This window comes from Camelus bactrianus, chromosome 20 (assembly GCF_048773025.1).
Source record: "Camelus bactrianus isolate YW-2024 breed Bactrian camel chromosome 20, ASM4877302v1, whole genome shotgun sequence".
Taxonomy (NCBI): Eukaryota; Metazoa; Chordata; class Mammalia; order Artiodactyla; family Camelidae; genus Camelus; species Camelus bactrianus.
Window position 1 is genome coordinate 28,873,121 of NC_133558.1, and position 17,260 is coordinate 28,890,380.

Consider the following 17,260-nt stretch of genomic DNA (forward strand, 5'->3'; position numbering starts at 1 on the left):
ATACTGGCAATGAGCCTGTGGAGGGGACAGCAGACAGGCGTGCAAAGGTCAGTGTTGGGTGAAAGCTATAGGACCTTTTTGCTGAATATAACCTTCCCTCAACTGTTTTATCAGCAACTGTACAGAAGGAAGTAAACAGCTCTTAGTTCCCAACACCAGGAGGAAGTTCCTCAACCACAGGCTACTTAGTGGCAAGTCAAACCAGTGATATTTAAAAAGTAGCTGAGCTTGAATGGTGGGGAGGCTATCACTTTAATACCCTGGAAGCAGAATGCCCATGGGATCTTGGACCACATTTATCATTAAATTTCTTTTGCAAGGATCACTACTGAAAATGTACTCCCTGCTTTTTGCAGTTGACTTTAAACTTGGGCCATATTTCTCTACCCATAAAATGTGGTAGTCAGGTACTCTGAAAAAACTAGGAATAAGGGACAGAGGTTTGGCCAGGTGGTCCTCATAGCTCCAAGACAGTTAAGACTATGTAAACCTCACTTCAGGCTATTTTGTATTGCTAAGAAAAGTGAGAGGACCAGACTGCATGTCTGTAAATTCTGTAGGTGCCATGCTTATCTCCAATCTCTTGACAGGATATAGTAGCAGCCTCCTTACCATTGTGACCATTAGCAAGTGTCTAACTCCTTAAGTACAGGGTGGTTACCTATCTTAGCTGAAAAGGCAGCAGTTTCACTTTCTATTCTGCTCAAAGAATGATGCAAAACAGGCCAGAATTCTTGGGTCACAGCACTGGAACACTGATCACACGTCAGGGAGAGGAAAGGAAGAAGGGTGAATGAGTTATCAGATTGGTTCTTTCCCCATTCAGGGCTCAGCAGTTTAAAGGTTTCACTCATCTCCAATCCTGGAGAGGAATCCAGCTCTGGAAGATAAGCCTGGGTCTTAAGCATAAGCACAGTGTGTTCAATAAAACATTTTTATTCTGTACAATATATATAATGTGTATTTAAATATATATATGTATATATATGCAGAGAAACCTCAACCAACAAATCCCTGAGTCCATGGGAACCCAGGACATTAACAAAGGAAAAGGAGGGAATCCATGCCCTAAAGAATAGGAAATATGGCAACATCTTTCCCTTTCCTCCAGGTTCCCTGCAACAGAGGGAAAGGGATGTTCACTGCAAACCACTAAAACAAGAGAGAACTAATGTGGAGGCAGGAAGGGAGGTGAGGGTGGCAGGATGGGGAGCTGTGGGTCAGGGCCCCAGACAGGTCTGGGAAAGTAAAACATACTGTTTGATCCAGCATTAAAACCAACAGATCACTGCAGAGGAGGGGACGAGACTGATTGACATGCAGCTGACCTTCGGTAAGCCAAGCCTTAGCTTGGCGGCCCCACACCTGGGCCAGCACGACAAATAGCACCTGTGGGGCCTTTGAGAGGAAAAACCAGGGACATGGCCCTTGAGTGAAGAAGGGAAGGGAGAGAAAGCTGAGGAGCAGACCTCATGTCTCAGCACAGGTTGGGAGCACTGCCATTCACTGTCCCTGTGCCATTTCTTCAGACCCTGGGCCACCAGACGGCCAGAGGCAGGTGTCTTTTGTCCACAGTCAGGTAGAGATGGGCAATTTACATGGCCTTGAGAAGAGGTATAGAAAAAGGAGTGCTTTCGAGGACCACCCCCAGTTGTTTTGACAATTTCTGACGTGCAGGGACCACACCGGTGAATCATGCCCAGTCCTGACAGTGGGGCTGAGGCGGCGTCAGCTCCCTCCATAGACAGGCCGTGGGGTTGCCGGGCTTGATGAGCCAACCAGGTGGACACACAGCTGCCGAGCATTGCCCTGAATTCTCCTGTCTTCTCCCTAAGACTGCCCCTCCTGGCCACACCAAGCTTGGCATCTCTCCAGAAAAGGTGGCAGGGAGCAAGTAGCAGAGAGCACCTCTCTCTCCCTAGCCTATGAACACACAGAGCCGCCAATGGTGGGGCAGCATGGCCGGAAGTCACCTTATGTATTGTAGGGACAGCAATAGAGCTGTGCCTGCCTGGAGGGGTTCAGAAGCCCATGTTGGCCTGGGCCTCTCCTGCTGCAATGGCTTGCACATCAGTGACATGGCCGATGCCCTTGGTGACACCCTCCCGGAACAGCAGCTTGGCGCCCACCTTCAGGTACTCTGGGTGTTTCAGGAAGCGGAAACGTACCACTGCCTTCTCCCCCGTCCGCAGCTTGTCCTGCAGCAGACATGTGGTCACTGGGCCTGGACAGCACCTCCTGTCTCTACTGGCCTCAGCTATCCACCCTCAGGGGCCTATCAGGCTTCTACCCACCCAAGGTGGGGCTTTGTCCTCTGTGTGGGATCAGGGAGCTCTCTCTGAGTCTGGGGACAGGCCTCCCTCCTTTCTGGAAGCAGGAGAATTCTGACTTTCCCCAGGAAATGGGGGCACGGCTGGGTCCCTCTCACCTTGGCGTGGATCTTCTCCACCACTGCCGTCTGACGTACGTTGCCCACATGTACCGTCACCTGGAAACCTCGCCGGAAGGTGGTGGCATGGAATAGCAGGACTATCTCGGCCTCGAACACTGAGCAGATGGTGGGGTTCATCTCTGGGCTCACCATCACCATGCCCTGGGGAGGCACAGACCCCAGACCCAGGAAGGGCAGAGCCCTTTAGTCTCTCCTCCCCCACCACCCTCACACCCTTTACAGCTCCTGAACTTCTCCTCCTCTAGAACTTCAGACACAAAAACCTCAGAAGACAATATTTAAAAATCCTCCTCTTGGAGGGAACCCTTCCTTACTCAGCTTTCATGTCCTCTAACCCTTCTAACGCTTAGCATTTTTAGGGTCCTGGATATTCAGTTTGCACCACAGTGATTCCTATTCAGTGATCTGTGCTTTATCAGTATTCTAAGCCTTTTTATACATGGACAGTCTGTGTAACCAGCTCCTTGGGTTAGAGACCATGTTTCCTTTGAGTGCCTCTGAAGCGCCTTAGACAGGTGCTTCTCATTCAAACAGCCAGTCTCCCAGGCATTCTCACTGTATTCCCTCTCCCACCGACCCTCCCACCTCACCTTGCGAAGGAGTGCACGGTCAAAGTCTCCGAGGGCCAACGTAGCAGCTTGACCAGCTCGCAGCACACGACAGGCAGAGCGGTTGCGCTGGATGCTGCATACTCTCAGCTCCAGGAAGCAGCCATCATCCGTGGGGCCCACCACCAGCTGGTCCCCCTCACGGCAAATCCCACTGCAGCCCAGAGGGCAGGTGGCACAGCATCAGCCTATGCCCCTCTACCTACTTCCCTACCAGGACCTTCCCTTCTAAGATTAAGTCCCTCCAATGGGGGAAAGAGACCCTAAATTCTGACTTGGAGGCAGGGGAGATGATCGCCTTGCCCCAGTCCAGAGTTCAGACTGAAGGCTAATATCAAGAAAGGCCAGAAGTAATGGCTGGAAGATAGGTACCTGCTGGTTTGATGCTGAACCTTGATCCCTGAAAAAGCAATCATCCCTTGGGTTTCATCCTCAGCTTTGGGAAGTCTTAAGGGACCTCTCACTTCCCTAGCTGGAGATGAAGTCAGTTGAATATGCTAGTTTTCCTCCTGGGGCCCAAGGAGATTCCCAGTAAGCAGGGATACTATTTCTCCCCTGACAAGCCAACATATGAGCTTTCTCCAGCTCTTCTGATGGTGAAAGCCTAACCTACAACCAAGCACATCCTTTAGATGGGCTCTGTTCAACTCCAGGGTCTCCTCTGAAGACATCAAGAGTATGGGCAGGTGAGGGCTGAGTGGGGTGGATAACAAGAAAGGCAATTCACCTGGAAAGTGTCCCTCCAACAACTGTCCCCACCTCTGGTACTGTATAGATTTCATCCACCTGAAGCCAAAGAAGATTCTATCAACGGGCTGCCAAGCAGGGCTGGAAGGTCCAAAATCTTGAAACAGACTCAGGACTCGGAATTAGTCCCTCCCAGTCCCCCAGCTCACTGTCCATTCAGACAGTTACCTGGAACTCTGTCAGCTGCTGCATGAGTTCTTCCTGCTCTTTGCTGTTGGTGAGTGGTGGCAGGATATTCAGAAAGACTTTAAGCAGGTCCAGACTCTCTCCAGACACACTAGATAGTGTGAAGATGGGGGTGACACTGTAGAGGGAGGTATGGAATGGGCAGATAAGGAAAGGTCCAACAGGAAGCAGAGGCTGGAGCCCTGTACACGGAAAGGTGAGCATATCTTGGGTGTCAAGGGGCTCCTCTCTCCAATCTGCTAATGTTCTTAGGAGCTCTGGACCCCCTCTGTGAGCCAGCCACGAGTGTGGCATGTGAAGCTCATCCAAGAGCCAGGGAGACGGTGAAGGCCTGGCACAGCACTTTGCCTCCAGGGCCCCAGGCATTAGCAAAGCTCCAGGCTGGCTTGGGGAAAGGGTCCGGCCTTTGGCAAAGACTGCCTCCCACGATCCCAACCTGAAGAATGACAGAACTGAGCCAGAACTGGTCTAATCTTGAGGGGAACCCGGGCCCTGGGGCCCTGTGGATCAGGGCTCTGGAGTGAGAAAGGCTTACTTGGGGGACTGGGCAAACTGCTGGGCAGCAGTGACAGCATCGTCCTCGGAGGTGACCAGCATGGGGACCTTGTGGCAGCCAGGCTGCTTGAGGACCCGCTCTAGCTGGCGTACTGTCCTCTCCACTGTGGTCTTGGCACACAGGTCTACCTTGCTGACCACGATGAAGAAGGGCACCTTCAGGGCTAGTGCCAGCCCCAGATGTTCCCTTGTGGTGCCAGCTGCTCAGAGAAGGAAGGCAGGCAGCAAGAAAAGTAAGAACGCAGGAGCGAGGAGAGCGAGCAAGAGCAGGGTTCACTCCTCCCAGATGTGAGGAGGCCTGGGGCAGGGAGTCAGCACCCGCCTCCGGCCCCGTCTCCACCCCCATGCCTCGTACCAATGCCAGTGTTCGCGCTGACGAGGAGCAGGGCACAGTCAGGGCAGTATGAGGTGAGGCCGAAGATGGTGGTGTGCAGGTACTTGTGGTGGCCTGCCAGGTCGATGAAGGTGATCATCTTGGAGCTGCTCTCACAGATCTCTTCTGCCGTCCGTGAGTCACTGTAATTCACCACCTGGCCCAGAGCCCAGGGCTCTCAGTGCCCCTTGCCAGCCTCCCCAACCCTTCAAGAGTTGCCAGGACCTAAACCAGTCCCTGGGTGGCCCTGCCTCTTAACCCTGAGCCCCACTTCGAATTTAGTTCAGTTGATTACCCACTTGGTTTCTAAGGAGGTCAGAGCTGGTTCAGCGCCCTCAGGGCCTTTGTCTACACTACTCCAGAAAGTTTCCACACTCTGCCCTCTAACTCTGTCCTTCACCACTACCATCCCATCCTCAGAGTCTGGCCCCACCGGGTCCCGCTGATTGCATGCACCTCTCCCTTGCTGTTAAAGCCCAGGATCTCGAAGCTGATGCTGGAGGTTCGTCCAGACTGAATCTCATGCAGGTGGCGGAAAAGGTTGAGCCGAGCCCGGCCCCGCCCATTGTCCAGCTCTCCCTGGGTCAGGACTCCAAGCAGAGTCGACTTCCCTGAGTCCACATTGCCCAAGACGGCCACACGGAGGTCCAGGAACTGCGAAGAATTGTCAGAGGTAAGGGGTCCAATTTCTCCCCTCCTCCACTGAAGGTTAGGTCAAGGGCAGTGGCACTCCCTGGGGACCAAACATTGAACTGGACACCCCCAGGATCCCAGGCCAGGGAAGAGCCTGCCACCACAGGGAGCATGGGTGTGAGAGGCAGGGTAGGGCATGTACTTACCTGTTGGTTGTCAGGGACCTTCCGTACCAGCACCTCCGTGATCTTCCGGGGCGTGTCACTATCATAGTCCACTTCGCGCTCCCGGAGAACAGTGATGTCTGCCCCAACTCTGTCACGGCAAGGCCACAGCTGCCACATCTCACCTGTACTTCCCCTCCCTGCCCATCCTGACTCTGGGCCAATGGCCTTCCCATACCTCCCACAGAGCTTCCAACGCTTCACTTCACTTCCTACCCCCTTCCAATCTATCCCACATCTACATCTCCCTTTAAACAAACAAACCTTAAGTCAAGGAGCAAAAAAGACAGAGTCCAATGCAGGGAATCCAAGAAAACTAACCCTACCCACTTTAGCTCTTTGTCAAGAAAAGGCAGCAGAAGAAAAGTCCCTCCGTGGCCCCTCAGGCCGTAGGTGACTGGGTATGTGTGAGTACTCCCCAGAGTTAGGGAAAGGAGAACCAAGGGAAAGGGGAAGCGTACTTCTCCGCCATCCGGTGCAGGGTCTTGAGAGAGGCCCGCATCTCCTCCTCGGCCAGCCCTACCAGCAGCCCATTGTCCTCTACCCCAATCTGGTAGACGGCCTCACCACGGCCTTCCTGGAGTCGCCACTTCATCTGTGTCACCAGGTGTTCAAAACGGTACTGGGATGGATTCACCAGCTTCAGCTTAGGGCAGGGGGGTATCATGAGAAGGTAAATCAGAGATGCTCCTTCTAAACCTGTGTGCTCTCCATCTGTCCTGCTGCAAGGACCAGAGCCTTCCCTTCTCTCTTAACCCCCTCATCCCTGACCTCCTCTAACAGTAAGTCCCTCTCCAACAGAATGAGATACAGAGCCCTTACCCTGAACCACATCCTTAAATTACTATAGATCATGAAGTTAGAAAGATCTTAAAGAAATCAACCCACACCAGCAAGGACAACCTGCCCTCCCCAGCCTAAGACTTACTTTATATTCGATGTTTCCATCTTCAGCCTATAAAGAAAAAGGGGACAGTTACCACACACCATCCAGACCTAACCTCTGCTTCTCCCTGACTCCCACTGGGGTCTGGGCAGCTGACTTAAGAGAGCAGGAAACCTCAGCCTCACCTGCTAAGCAAATGCCACCTGTCAAAAGTCACTGGCAGACCAGCCCTCTACTCAACCCCAATGAAGGAAAAGCCTCTGAGAACACAGTCACCCATCTAAGCCAGGAACAAAAGCTTTTTTGATCACTGGAATCATGTTCTTCCTAGATGCAAGATCATTCCCCTTCCTTCTCCCTACAGCCTCAAACTGCTGTCCCCAAAAGTCTGTCTTCTCCATGTCCAGACTGCTGAGTCCATTCTTTGCCACTGGTCTGGGAGACACAATTTCCTTCCTGCCCACCCCTCTCAGCTGATGACATCAAGAGTAAGAGGTTGCAAGAGGTTCTGGACTAGGGCCAAAGGGTGAGCTCAGCACTGGTCACTACATGCCCCATGAGAGAAGGGTGTGTGAAAAAGAAACAGGGCTCCAGAGTTGGGGCTGAGATGAAGCGAAGAAACTCAGAAGATATAATGAAGGAGACAGGCTCCACAAACCAGACAACCCAACACAGAAGCATCCTGTTGCCTGAGCCTTCCCCTCTAGGGTGCAAAAGGATATGAGATTTGCCTGTTCTACCTGTCTTGCATTTCTGCACTCATCCTCCCTGGCCATTTTATTTTTCCTCTCCCCTTCCTATCATCATCCCATCCCTTCAAGGCCCTTTGACTCCTAGCTCTTACAGGTCTTCACCCATAATCTCCACCTCATGGAGTATAAGGGAGCTCTTTTCCCACCAATAAAGACCTTCCTTTTTATCATTTTGCTGGAGATGAGAATTAGGATGTGTAGCTTCAGAAAAGTAGTATAAGGATGATGGTCTAGGCTAATGGTTCTCAAAGTGTGGTCCCAGGACCGGCAGCATTACCATCACCTGGGAACTTGTAAGAAACGCAGATGAGCCACCTCCGACTCACTAAATCAGAAATTCTAGGGGCAGCAATCCAGGTGATTCTGATACATGCTAAAGTTTGATAACCACTGGATAAGGCTCTTCTCCATAGTCCTCCTTTTCTAAAAGGGACAATGTAGCAGTTATTGTCTGTCTTAGGGACAGAGGGAGCAGGTAGGTGGAGGGTGTCCCACAGGACAGTGTGTGTGTGTGTGTGTGTGTGTGTGTGTGTACTCTCAGGGATAGGGAAGGAACACATCACTCTTTTCACGGCCGTTTAGAAAACTCTAACTCCAGGACGCAGTCTCCCTTCTCCTGCTGCAGCACAGGGAGGGGGGCCGAGGCATCTTACTCTGTTCTTCCCAAGGGGATGAGGGTGGGACCCCTTCCCCCACTTCTCCCGGAGTTTCCTACATCTGAGTGGGGAAATCCCCCCTCCCCACTCTTCCTCCCTGGCGTCCTGACAGCGGAGGGGAAGCCCTGTCTGTCTCTCCTCCCTGGGGTCACAGTACCGGAAAGAAGGGTTCTCCTCCCCCCTCCCCCCGGGGGTCTTTGCACCGGAAGGGGGTACTAATCCTTTCTGTCCCGCCTTCTCGGAGTCCTGGGACCGGAAGGAGTGGTTTCCTCTCACCCCGCTACTTCTCAGGTGCTCACCTCGGGGGGCAGGTACGGGGGGTTGTTGGCTTTGCCCCCTCTGTTCCTTCCGTTCTTCTTCTTCCCCTTCGGGCCCCCACAGCTGCTGCTGCCGCCGGCGCCCCTAGCCTTGAGGGTTCCGCCTACGGTCGGGCCCCCTCCGGGCCGGCAGCAGCCGCCGAACAGCTCCGATACTCGCGAGTCCATCCGCCGCTGCCGCCAGCCCCCCGCCCGGCCCCTCCCCCCCCGCCACCACTGCCACCACCACCACCGCCGCCGCCGCCGCCGCCGCCGCCGCCGCCGCCGCCCCCACTCCACTGCCGCGTCCGGCCAGCCAGAGGAGAGCGGGGTGGGGCCCTGCTCAGGCCACGCCCCCACCCTGCCCAAGCCTCCGGGTCGCGTCAGAAACAGTCGCGGAGCATCACGGGATATAGAGTCCTTGAGCCTGGTAGCTCCCCGGAAAGTTTGCCACCGACCTACAACTCCCAGGAGGCATCGCGGTGCAGGTGGCTTCGGGGCGTAGGCCAGGAGCGCGCGTTTGCGCGCAAAGACCTAAGGGAGCTGTAGTCTGGTTCCCAGTCTCCGAGCGCTGAGCGGGTCTTTTCCCGGGGCCTGGGGGTGGGGCAGTCACCCAAGGGGAGGGGTTTACAACATAATCAAGCTTTGTGGGTGTTTCTGTGTTTGGCCCCCTAGCGTGATCCCAGACAAGAGGTTTTGGACCTGGAGAGCTGAATAGTTCAGGGCGGCTCGTCCCTCTAGCCTACTGGTTCCACCCCTGGCTCAGTTTCTCCCTCCACGACCTCGCGTGCCGTCGGGGTGAGTCAGGACGACTGCCAGGGCAGAGGCGGATGGCGGTTAGCCTAATTACGGCTCTTATTGTTGCAATGATTATGCCATCTCTACACTGTAGTCACTGCTTTATTACCAGGCTGGCACCCTCCAGGGGCTTTTTTTAGCAGCCCGAGACACCGAGGTGGCCCCGACACGAGACCCGAACCGGTAAACCAGCCTTGCTGCCTAAGGGTGCAAGGATGCCCGCAGCGAGTATTACCCCTCCCTTTTGTTTTGAAGCAGAACCAATCCTCGACACTCGAGTCTGGTTTTAAAACTGTAGTCAAGATGTAGGAGGGGCCTGGCCCCTAGTTGGGGCGGGGCTGGAGCTTAGGTTACGTCAACCACTGCGAGGGCGGGAGCGGTTGCCTGGAATAGAAACTTGGCCAAGAGCCCAGGAGATTGCTGACGTTTGACTTTCTTGCCAAGCTGTCATCTATCTTGCTCTTTAGGGCTCTTGCAGTCAACAAAGAGTAAACACAGTTCAGTGACACAAACCAGTGTACTAGACACTAGAAAGGCAGAGTGGAGAAGCAGTTAGTGTTGCTGGGCTGGGAGTCAGGACGCCAGAGTTTAATTCCCAGACCCCTGGCTGTCTCGTGACTCACCACACATCCATTGTATGTCCACTTCCCCTCTCTTCAAAAACACCGAGTTGCTCATACACAGCCCAGAAATAAAACAGCCCTTCCCTCCAGACCTCGGTTTTCCTTGAAAAACTAGACGCAGCAATAGTGGCTTACCTCTGGTGGTTCTTTCAGGGGTGCAGACCTGGTGGAGTCCATGGCTTCCCCCCAGGACTTAAAGGAGGAAAGCAGGTTACTGATCCTGTAGTTGCTGTCCACATGCCATTACTCCGCGAAGCAGTGAGAGCAGAAGAACCAAAAATCCACGAAAAGGCCTAGCAGACCCAGCCAATTATGCGGTCTTCAGTGGTTGAAAACACGTGTTTTCTCCTCAATCCTGTTCAGCTAAAGGAAGGTTTTGCTGCAAAGGTCGATGGTAGCCAAGTGCACAACCCTACCAGGGAAACTGCTACTTAGAGGCTGAGACAGAAGAACTCATGGAGAGATCTCAAGAAAGATGGAAATTGGAAGCAGGAGCTAAGACTATTCCCCCAACATTCTGACCACCACCAGCTCTGGGCTCTCTTGATAACCAGGGCCTGCTGCACTCGCCTGATAACACTTGTCCTCTCCTCATTACGGATCTTTCAACCACCCCAACACAAACAATTTCACTTCATTCTTCTCAATTCCCTCGTCTCCTAAGTGGAGAACATCTTTTAAGAGATGGGAAAGGATAACCCATTCTGACAGCCATTCTTAAACAACCTGGCTTACCACAGACAGGAGTGAAGGCTTACAGATGAATAGGCTGAACAGGGATGTCTGCCCAGAAGGAGATCAGGGTCCTGGGAGATGGAAGGTGGTATATGTGTTTAGTTTCCTGGAGGGTTTGCTTTGAGGTGCTTATGAGGTGGTTGCCTGTGGGGTAAATAATGGGTGTATACACACAGACTATTTTTCCTGGTATGTAATTAGTCATTCACTCCTTATGCATAGTACCTTTACATATGTTTTAAACTCAGACTTAGCAATATTTCCCTTTATACTTTCTTGGTTTTGTGTTGTGTTTAGGTTTCTAAATTATGAATTATTCTCTGGTATTTTCTTCTAGTAGTTTTGAGGTTTATTTTTATGTTTAGGTGTTTGATTGATTTGGAATGTATCTTTATGTAGGATGTATGATAGGAATTAATTCAATTAATTGGATTTTTCCCTTCTAAATGGATAGGGAATGGTCTCAAGTTATTTGCTTTGCAGTCACCCTTATTATATATTAGGATCTACATGTACATGGATCTGTTTCTGGACTCTTTTCTGTTTTATTATTTGCTTATTCCTGAGCCAATACCACAGTATTTTAATGATTGTACTTTTATGGTATGTTTTGATCCCTGGTCCTTACTTCCTGAAACACACCTTTTTCTTGGCCTCCATCACCTGATACTTATCTATTTTTCTTTATACTTCTCTGCCTACTCCTCAGTCTTCCCTACAGGTTCTCTCTCTCTGCTCATCCCCTGAACATTAGTGTATTCAGGCTCCTAGCTCATCTTCATTTCACACACCTTCCTTGGGTGATCTTATTTACTCCCATGCTGGTGACTCTCAAATACATATCTCTATTCCTAATGATGTTCCTAAATCTCTCCACTGTCCAATGGAACAGCAAAGTCAAACTATTTAAAATACAACTCATCTTTTCTCCTTACCCATACCCCAATAAGACCAGTCCTACTCTAGTGTTTCTTCCTTCATTGAATGACACAACTGGCCATAGGGTTGCTGAAGTAAAAAAAAACCTGCTTGTCTTCTTGACAGTCTCTCTATCCCTCCTCCTCTTCCTGGGCTCAACCACCAAGCTCACAGGACCTCCTAAATATTTTCAGTTCTCTCCACCCCATTGTTACTACCCTAGTTTAGGCCTCTTTCACCGTGCACTTGGGTAATTGCAGTTACTAGCTCTAGTTGGTATCCCTGCCTCCTCCTTTATCCTCTCTGTAATCGAATCTCTACACTGTAGCCAGTGTAGAGATTAAATTTATAAGGTGTAAATTTAATCTTGTCACTCCCCTACTTAAACCTTTCAGAGGTTCCCCCAACCCCCTACAGGATCAAGTTCAAACTCTTTAACGTGGCCCTGCCATGATCTTGCTCCTGTTTGTCCATCACAGCCTTAATTCTTCATAACGTGAACTTTTTTTATTCCTTGAATAGCGGATGCTCTTGTATCTCAAGGTCTTGTTAAAAAATAAAATTCATCCGAGTAAACTTGAAGATCTAGTTGACTTTATTCAATGATTCATGAATCAGGCAGCATCCCATCTAGTAAATAGAAAAGCACTCTGAGAAGCTCTTCAAAATGGAAGAATTTTATAGAAACGGGGGCAGAGCAATAAGATTATTAGCAAAAGGAAGGAAAGGATTGCTCACCATACATTAGGGGGAAGGGGGTAGGGTCTTGGAAATTACCTCACTAGCGCTGACTAGGAAAATCCAGACTGGTTAGTTTAAAATTCCACTCCAGGAATTCAGAAGTTGAAACTGCTATTAGGTTACGGAAAGAGTTTTGGTGAGATTTAGCAAAAGTGACTCCATTTTGGGCTTGTTTCTTTTTTAACAGTCTCTAGTGGTCTCCAGGACCACTAGGCCCTCCTCTTTACCTTTACTCATCCTTAAGGTCACAGTTTCCTCTGGGACCACCTCTCGCTCTCTAGGTTAGGCGCTCCTGCTCTTTGGGTCCACAACCCACGTACACGTCACTGTATAATTCATCACACTGCATTGTTTCCATAGGCACTGAACCCTCTGAGGACAGCGCCTGCCTCTGGCTTGCTCGCCGCAGAACCTCCAGCACTTAGGACAAGGTCCGACACGAAGTAGGTGCAGGAGAGAACGCGCGGGCTTGCGGGTGTCCTTTGGAAGGCCGCGCTAAGTGGCTGAGAACCTGTGGTTTCCCTGTGGGGAAAGGGCTCGACGGACCTGCCTCAGCCTCCGCCACACAGACGCCGCCCGCGGCCCCCGCCACCTTCCGGCCCAGCGGAACCGGAAGTGGAGGTGCAGGGTTCCCATGAGGCAGCGCGGGTGCGTATTCAAACTGCACCGAGAGGAGGGGGGAAGTCGTGATGGCGTCCCTGGAGCCGGAAGTAAAGCAGTCGGCTGCAGTCCGTGGTAAGGAGTGAAGTCCAGAGCCGGAGGAGCCTTGGGGACCTGTTTTCACCCTGCCGCCGCTCCCTCCAGTCGTTTAGCTCTTGGCCGTTTCTCTGGCTCGTCTGTCTTCATTTCCCGGCGTCCCTCCCATTTCTGACTAGGCCCCGGTGACTCCATCGCCCCCACAGCACTGGATCCCATTGGTTCACCCCCAGTCTGCCTTCTCGGCGAGTTCTGGACCCTGCTTGACTACACTCTCTCAACTCATTTTCCCAGATCAGGGCCTCTACTTTCTGAGCAGAGACTCAGTCACTGCCTCTGAAATCCTCCACCCGTCCCCCCCCACCAAATCCCGTCGTCACTTAAATCACCTTAGGCGACTGGGATCCAGAACCTTCCCGCCAGCGCCCACATAGGAATTTGCGGAGGGAATGTGCATGTGCCGGGGTGTCACCTCTGCAGTGGTGGCTGATGTCGCCACAAGGGAATGAGAAGACTGCCTTTGGCCTTTAAATTGTTCATTTTTCTCTCTTGTCCCTCTGTGCACCTACCAGATTTAGAGTGGTGTGAGAAGTCGGAGGAAACTCACGACCCCCAGATAGAACTGCTTGAGACTATCTCCACCCAAGAGCCTTCCAACCCTTTGGAGCCCCGTCGCCCCAGAGACTGCATGGTGCCTGTGGTGTTTCCCGGGCCTGTGAGCCAGGAAGGCTGCTGTCGGTTTACTTGTGAACTTCTAAAGCATATCATGTACCAACGCCAGCAACTCCCTCTGCCCTACGAACAGCTTAAGCACTTCTACCGAAAACCTTCTCCCCAGGTAGGTACAGGCTTTGAGAGAAAGTTGTTGGGGAGACTTTAGATGGTAGGCAGGCAAAAAGGTGTCTAAAGAATCTTCAGGGCCTGTGTGTGTAAGCAGCTGTAAGGGAGATTTCAGCCCCATGGCTTCGGCCACTTTCTCCCCACTCTAGTCTTTATAATCCTTCCCACTTGTAATCTTGTTTTCTTTTTCTGAAACTCCTATTGTGTGTTGCGTTAGGACTTCATGAACTGATACTTTAATTTTAGTGTGTTTTCTCTCCAAATCCTCATCTCTTTGTTTTTATGTTATACTTTCTGTGGGACTTCCTTGAATTTATATTCCAATACTTACGTCAATTTTTTCTTTTCGGTAGACATAGTCTTAAGAGCTTTTCCTTAATTTTTAAATTTTTTTTTTAAAATTGCATTCTGTTGTTTCTTGTCTCTATGAATTTTGTGGGTTTTAATTACTGTATTTTTGAAGCTTTCCTGTGTTCCTTTCAGTGTCTCAGTTTTCTTCCAAATTCCTTTTCCTATTTATTTGTTTTGGTCTCTCACTTTCATATTAGAAGCTTTTATTTGGTGTCTGGTGAATATTTAATACTAAGTGGTTCAGAGTTCTGTGTGCATGGCCAGGCCTGTGAGCTAGCCAATTGACTTTAAGGATATTGGCTGGGAACACAGTGGTAGTGATAACAGGAAAAAGGATTATTTGATCTAATAAAAGTGATTCTGGAATTTGTCTTCCAGTTAAGCATGGCAGATTGAACACAAGCTTATTTGTGCTCCCAACTGAAATACTAGTAAATGAGAGAAAAAGGAAGGAAAAAGAGAGAGAGAGAGAGAACTTCCAAAACATTCTCTCTGGGTGGAGGAAATTGGCAGGTGATTGAAGGGTCCTCATGCAGGTCTTCCTTCAGTCTCCATGTGCCCATATGTTCACTCTTCTGCGGGGCTTAAGTTGACAATTCCTGGGCCTTTCAGCTTCTGCAGTGTGAATCAGATTGCTTCTCAGGGGAGTCCCCTCTGTCAGCACTTGGTATTCAGCTCTCTTGAACTCTTCCATCTGCTTTCTATCTTCTGAAAATTTATTGTTGCCTTTGACCACTGTTGTCTATTTTCCGGTTCTTTTTGCCCTTAGGAGTCCTCTTTCTCTCTCCTTCCTCCCTCCCTCCCTTCAATTTGCCATGTTTAACTGGAAGATGAACTCCAGATTCACCTTTATTAGACCAAATAATCCTCATTCCTCTTATCACCCTCAGCACAGCAAAAATTTACCTCCTGCTGTGCCACCATAAAATACTCCTTGAGTATTTGAGTTGCTTATTTCTGGATGCCCTCCTGCTTCTTTGCTGTTCTAAATGTGGGAGAATTTTGTTTTGTACAGAGAATATGTTTTCCTTTTTGATATATTACCCACTGATAAAACCCAGCATCTTGGCTGTGGTGGTTCACTGAACTGGAAGTCCCATAAGTCTGCTCCATCCCAGCAGGGCTCTTCAAAGGTCATTAGCTTTCCCCTACCTTGCAGAACTTCTCTGTCACCATTCTTTGTCCTCACAGGCAGAGGACATGGTAAAAAAGAAACCCCGAGCCACTGCTGAGGCAAGCAGCAGGAAATGCCAACAAACCCTGGCAGAACTGGAGAGTGTCCTCAGCCACCTGGAGGGTCTCTTTGCCCGGACACTAGTGCCACGAGTGCTGATCCTCCTGGGGGGCAGTGCCCTTAGTCCTAAGGAGTTCTACGAACTTGACTTGTCCCGCCTGGCCCCCCACAGCATGGATCCGAGTGTGAGCACAGCAGCTTGTTTGCGCCGCCTCTTCAGAGCCATTTTCATGGCTGATGCCTTCAGTGAGCTGCAGGTTCCTCCACTCATGGGCACCATTGTCATGGCACAGGGTCACCGCGACTGTGGAGAAGATTGGTTTCGACCCAAGCTCAACTATAGAGTGCCCAGCCGGGGCCACAAACTGACTGTGACCCTGTCCTGTGGCCGACCTGCCATCCGAAGCATGGCCTGGGAAGATTACATATGGTTCCAGGCACCAGTGACACTGAAAGGCTTCCACGAGTGAATGGGAATGCTTCCTAATTGTGAACACAATGGCTAAATTATTTGTCCCCCATGGCTCCGTTACCCATCTCTTGCTCAGAGCTAGTTACTTCCTGCCGAGAGGAAGATTCTATCCTTCTGGCTGCCTGCTTCCCTTCCTCAGACTTCCCAATGGGCTGCTGGTATGCCTGGGGCTTTAATAACCATCATTGAACAAGCATCTCTTTGAATCACAGGTAGATTTTCCTAGAGGGTGCTAGGTCAGGTATTTCTGTTTGGGGTTAGAAAGCAAACATGGCCCGTAGACAGATACCCCTGTGGAGGTGGCCCTTTTCTACTTTTTGCTATGGTCTTTCAGAATTTTTATCAGAGGCATAATGTGGCTGTGACTTAAATTTAAATATAAAATGAATGGATTCATATTACATTTTCCTGGAACTCTTAAAGAGACTTTCCAGGCTTGAGGCTAGAATATTTTGTCTTTCTCTTTGGCCTTTTATGCTTCAGGGCTTCCAGGATTTTTAAATTAATAGTTCTTTCTCTTCATCAGCCCTAGGCCAGTCTGGAAAGTTAACTGACTTGGCCAAGGTCTATAACAGTTTATATCAGAGTTGGGACTAGAGTCTTCATCAGCTGACTCCTAGCCTGAGGCATACTCGTTCCTTGCCACATACTGGTTTTTGTGACCAGTGTGTGACCAGTAGAGAATGTGTGCCGAAGGCTACACAGGGAAGGTTACACAGGGAAAGGGGGCTGAGAAACTGGGCTGAGTCGAGAAGGCTAAGAGGGTCTTTGCAAAGCTTGATTGAACCATAGGCTGAGGCACCAGGATTGCCCTGTAAGGAGCACCTTCCTGAGGCCAAATGTCCCATCTGGAATTCTGCCCACCTGTCTTTGTAGCAGTTGTGTGAATCCTCACCCTGCTGGTGTTGGAGATAGGAGTGTGTATGTGTGTGTGTGTGCGTACATGGGAACAGTATAAATATATACTATTTTTTATGTTTTAAGAAGAGTGTGTTTTTATGTTTTAAGAAATCATAAAAAGTAGTTTATATTTTATAGTATGTTTTAAGCACTTTACATACATTATCTAATCTGATAACCTTGCAAAGTTCATGACTCCTCGTTTTATAGATGAGGCTTTGGGAGATTGGATAACTTGCATAAGTATAGAAACCTGGATTCAAACCCAGTCCAGCTGGTTCCAGAGGCTGAGCGCTTTACACTACTGTACCTTCTGTGTGACTTTACTCTGAAATAACGGAACAAGGTTTGCACTGCTGAAGGTGGTAACGTTGGAAAGCTGCAGGACTTCCCTCTCTGGCTTCAGGTTGTGTTTCCTGACATGGAATCTGCCGTTTATTGGTGCTGAGTAAATATGGATCAATGAAAACAAACAGTATGAGTTATTTTCTGTGCTGTGACCACTTGAAGCATATTGTGCCAGTTGGAATTTCTGCTTTTTTTCTGTCTAATATTACCTTAAAGAAGAGGAATGGGGCAGTATC

General features: G+C 50.2%; 2 protein-coding genes across 4 annotated transcripts; one reads left to right on the plus strand and one right to left on the minus strand.

Annotated features, from left to right (window-relative positions):
• Positions 1–920: 920 nt before the first annotated feature.
• Positions 921–10,103, minus strand: GTPBP2 (GTP binding protein 2). Of its 3 annotated transcripts, none has more exons than XM_045509335.2 (12): positions 9,925–10,103; positions 6,707–6,733; positions 6,240–6,424; positions 5,761–5,869; positions 5,378–5,575; positions 4,904–5,078; positions 4,529–4,748; positions 3,976–4,111; positions 3,788–3,846; positions 3,043–3,214; positions 2,429–2,593; positions 921–2,198 (listed from the first exon to the last, which is right to left on the minus strand). In XM_045509335.2, exons 1-12 carry the CDS (start codon positions 9,964–9,966, stop codon positions 2,022–2,024), a joined length of 1,665 nt encoding a protein of 554 aa, XP_045365291.1. In that variant the 5' UTR covers positions 9,967–10,103; the 3' UTR covers positions 921–2,021. The 3 variants fall into 3 exon arrangements, with proteins under 3 accessions (XP_045365291.1, XP_010972110.2, XP_074204882.1); XM_010973808.3 differs by lacking the exon at positions 9,925–10,103 and adding an exon at positions 8,372–8,611; XM_074348781.1 differs by lacking the exon at positions 9,925–10,103 and adding an exon at positions 6,850–7,452.
• Positions 10,104–12,781: 2,678 nt separating this feature from the next.
• MAD2L1BP (MAD2L1 binding protein) lies at positions 12,782–17,149 on the plus strand. The gene is made up of 3 exons (XM_010973809.3): positions 12,782–12,918; positions 13,452–13,717; positions 15,262–17,149. Exons 1-3 carry the CDS (start codon positions 12,873–12,875, stop codon positions 15,772–15,774), a joined length of 825 nt encoding a protein of 274 aa, XP_010972111.2. The 5' UTR covers positions 12,782–12,872; the 3' UTR covers positions 15,775–17,149.
• The last annotated feature ends 111 nt before the right edge of the window (positions 17,150–17,260 follow it).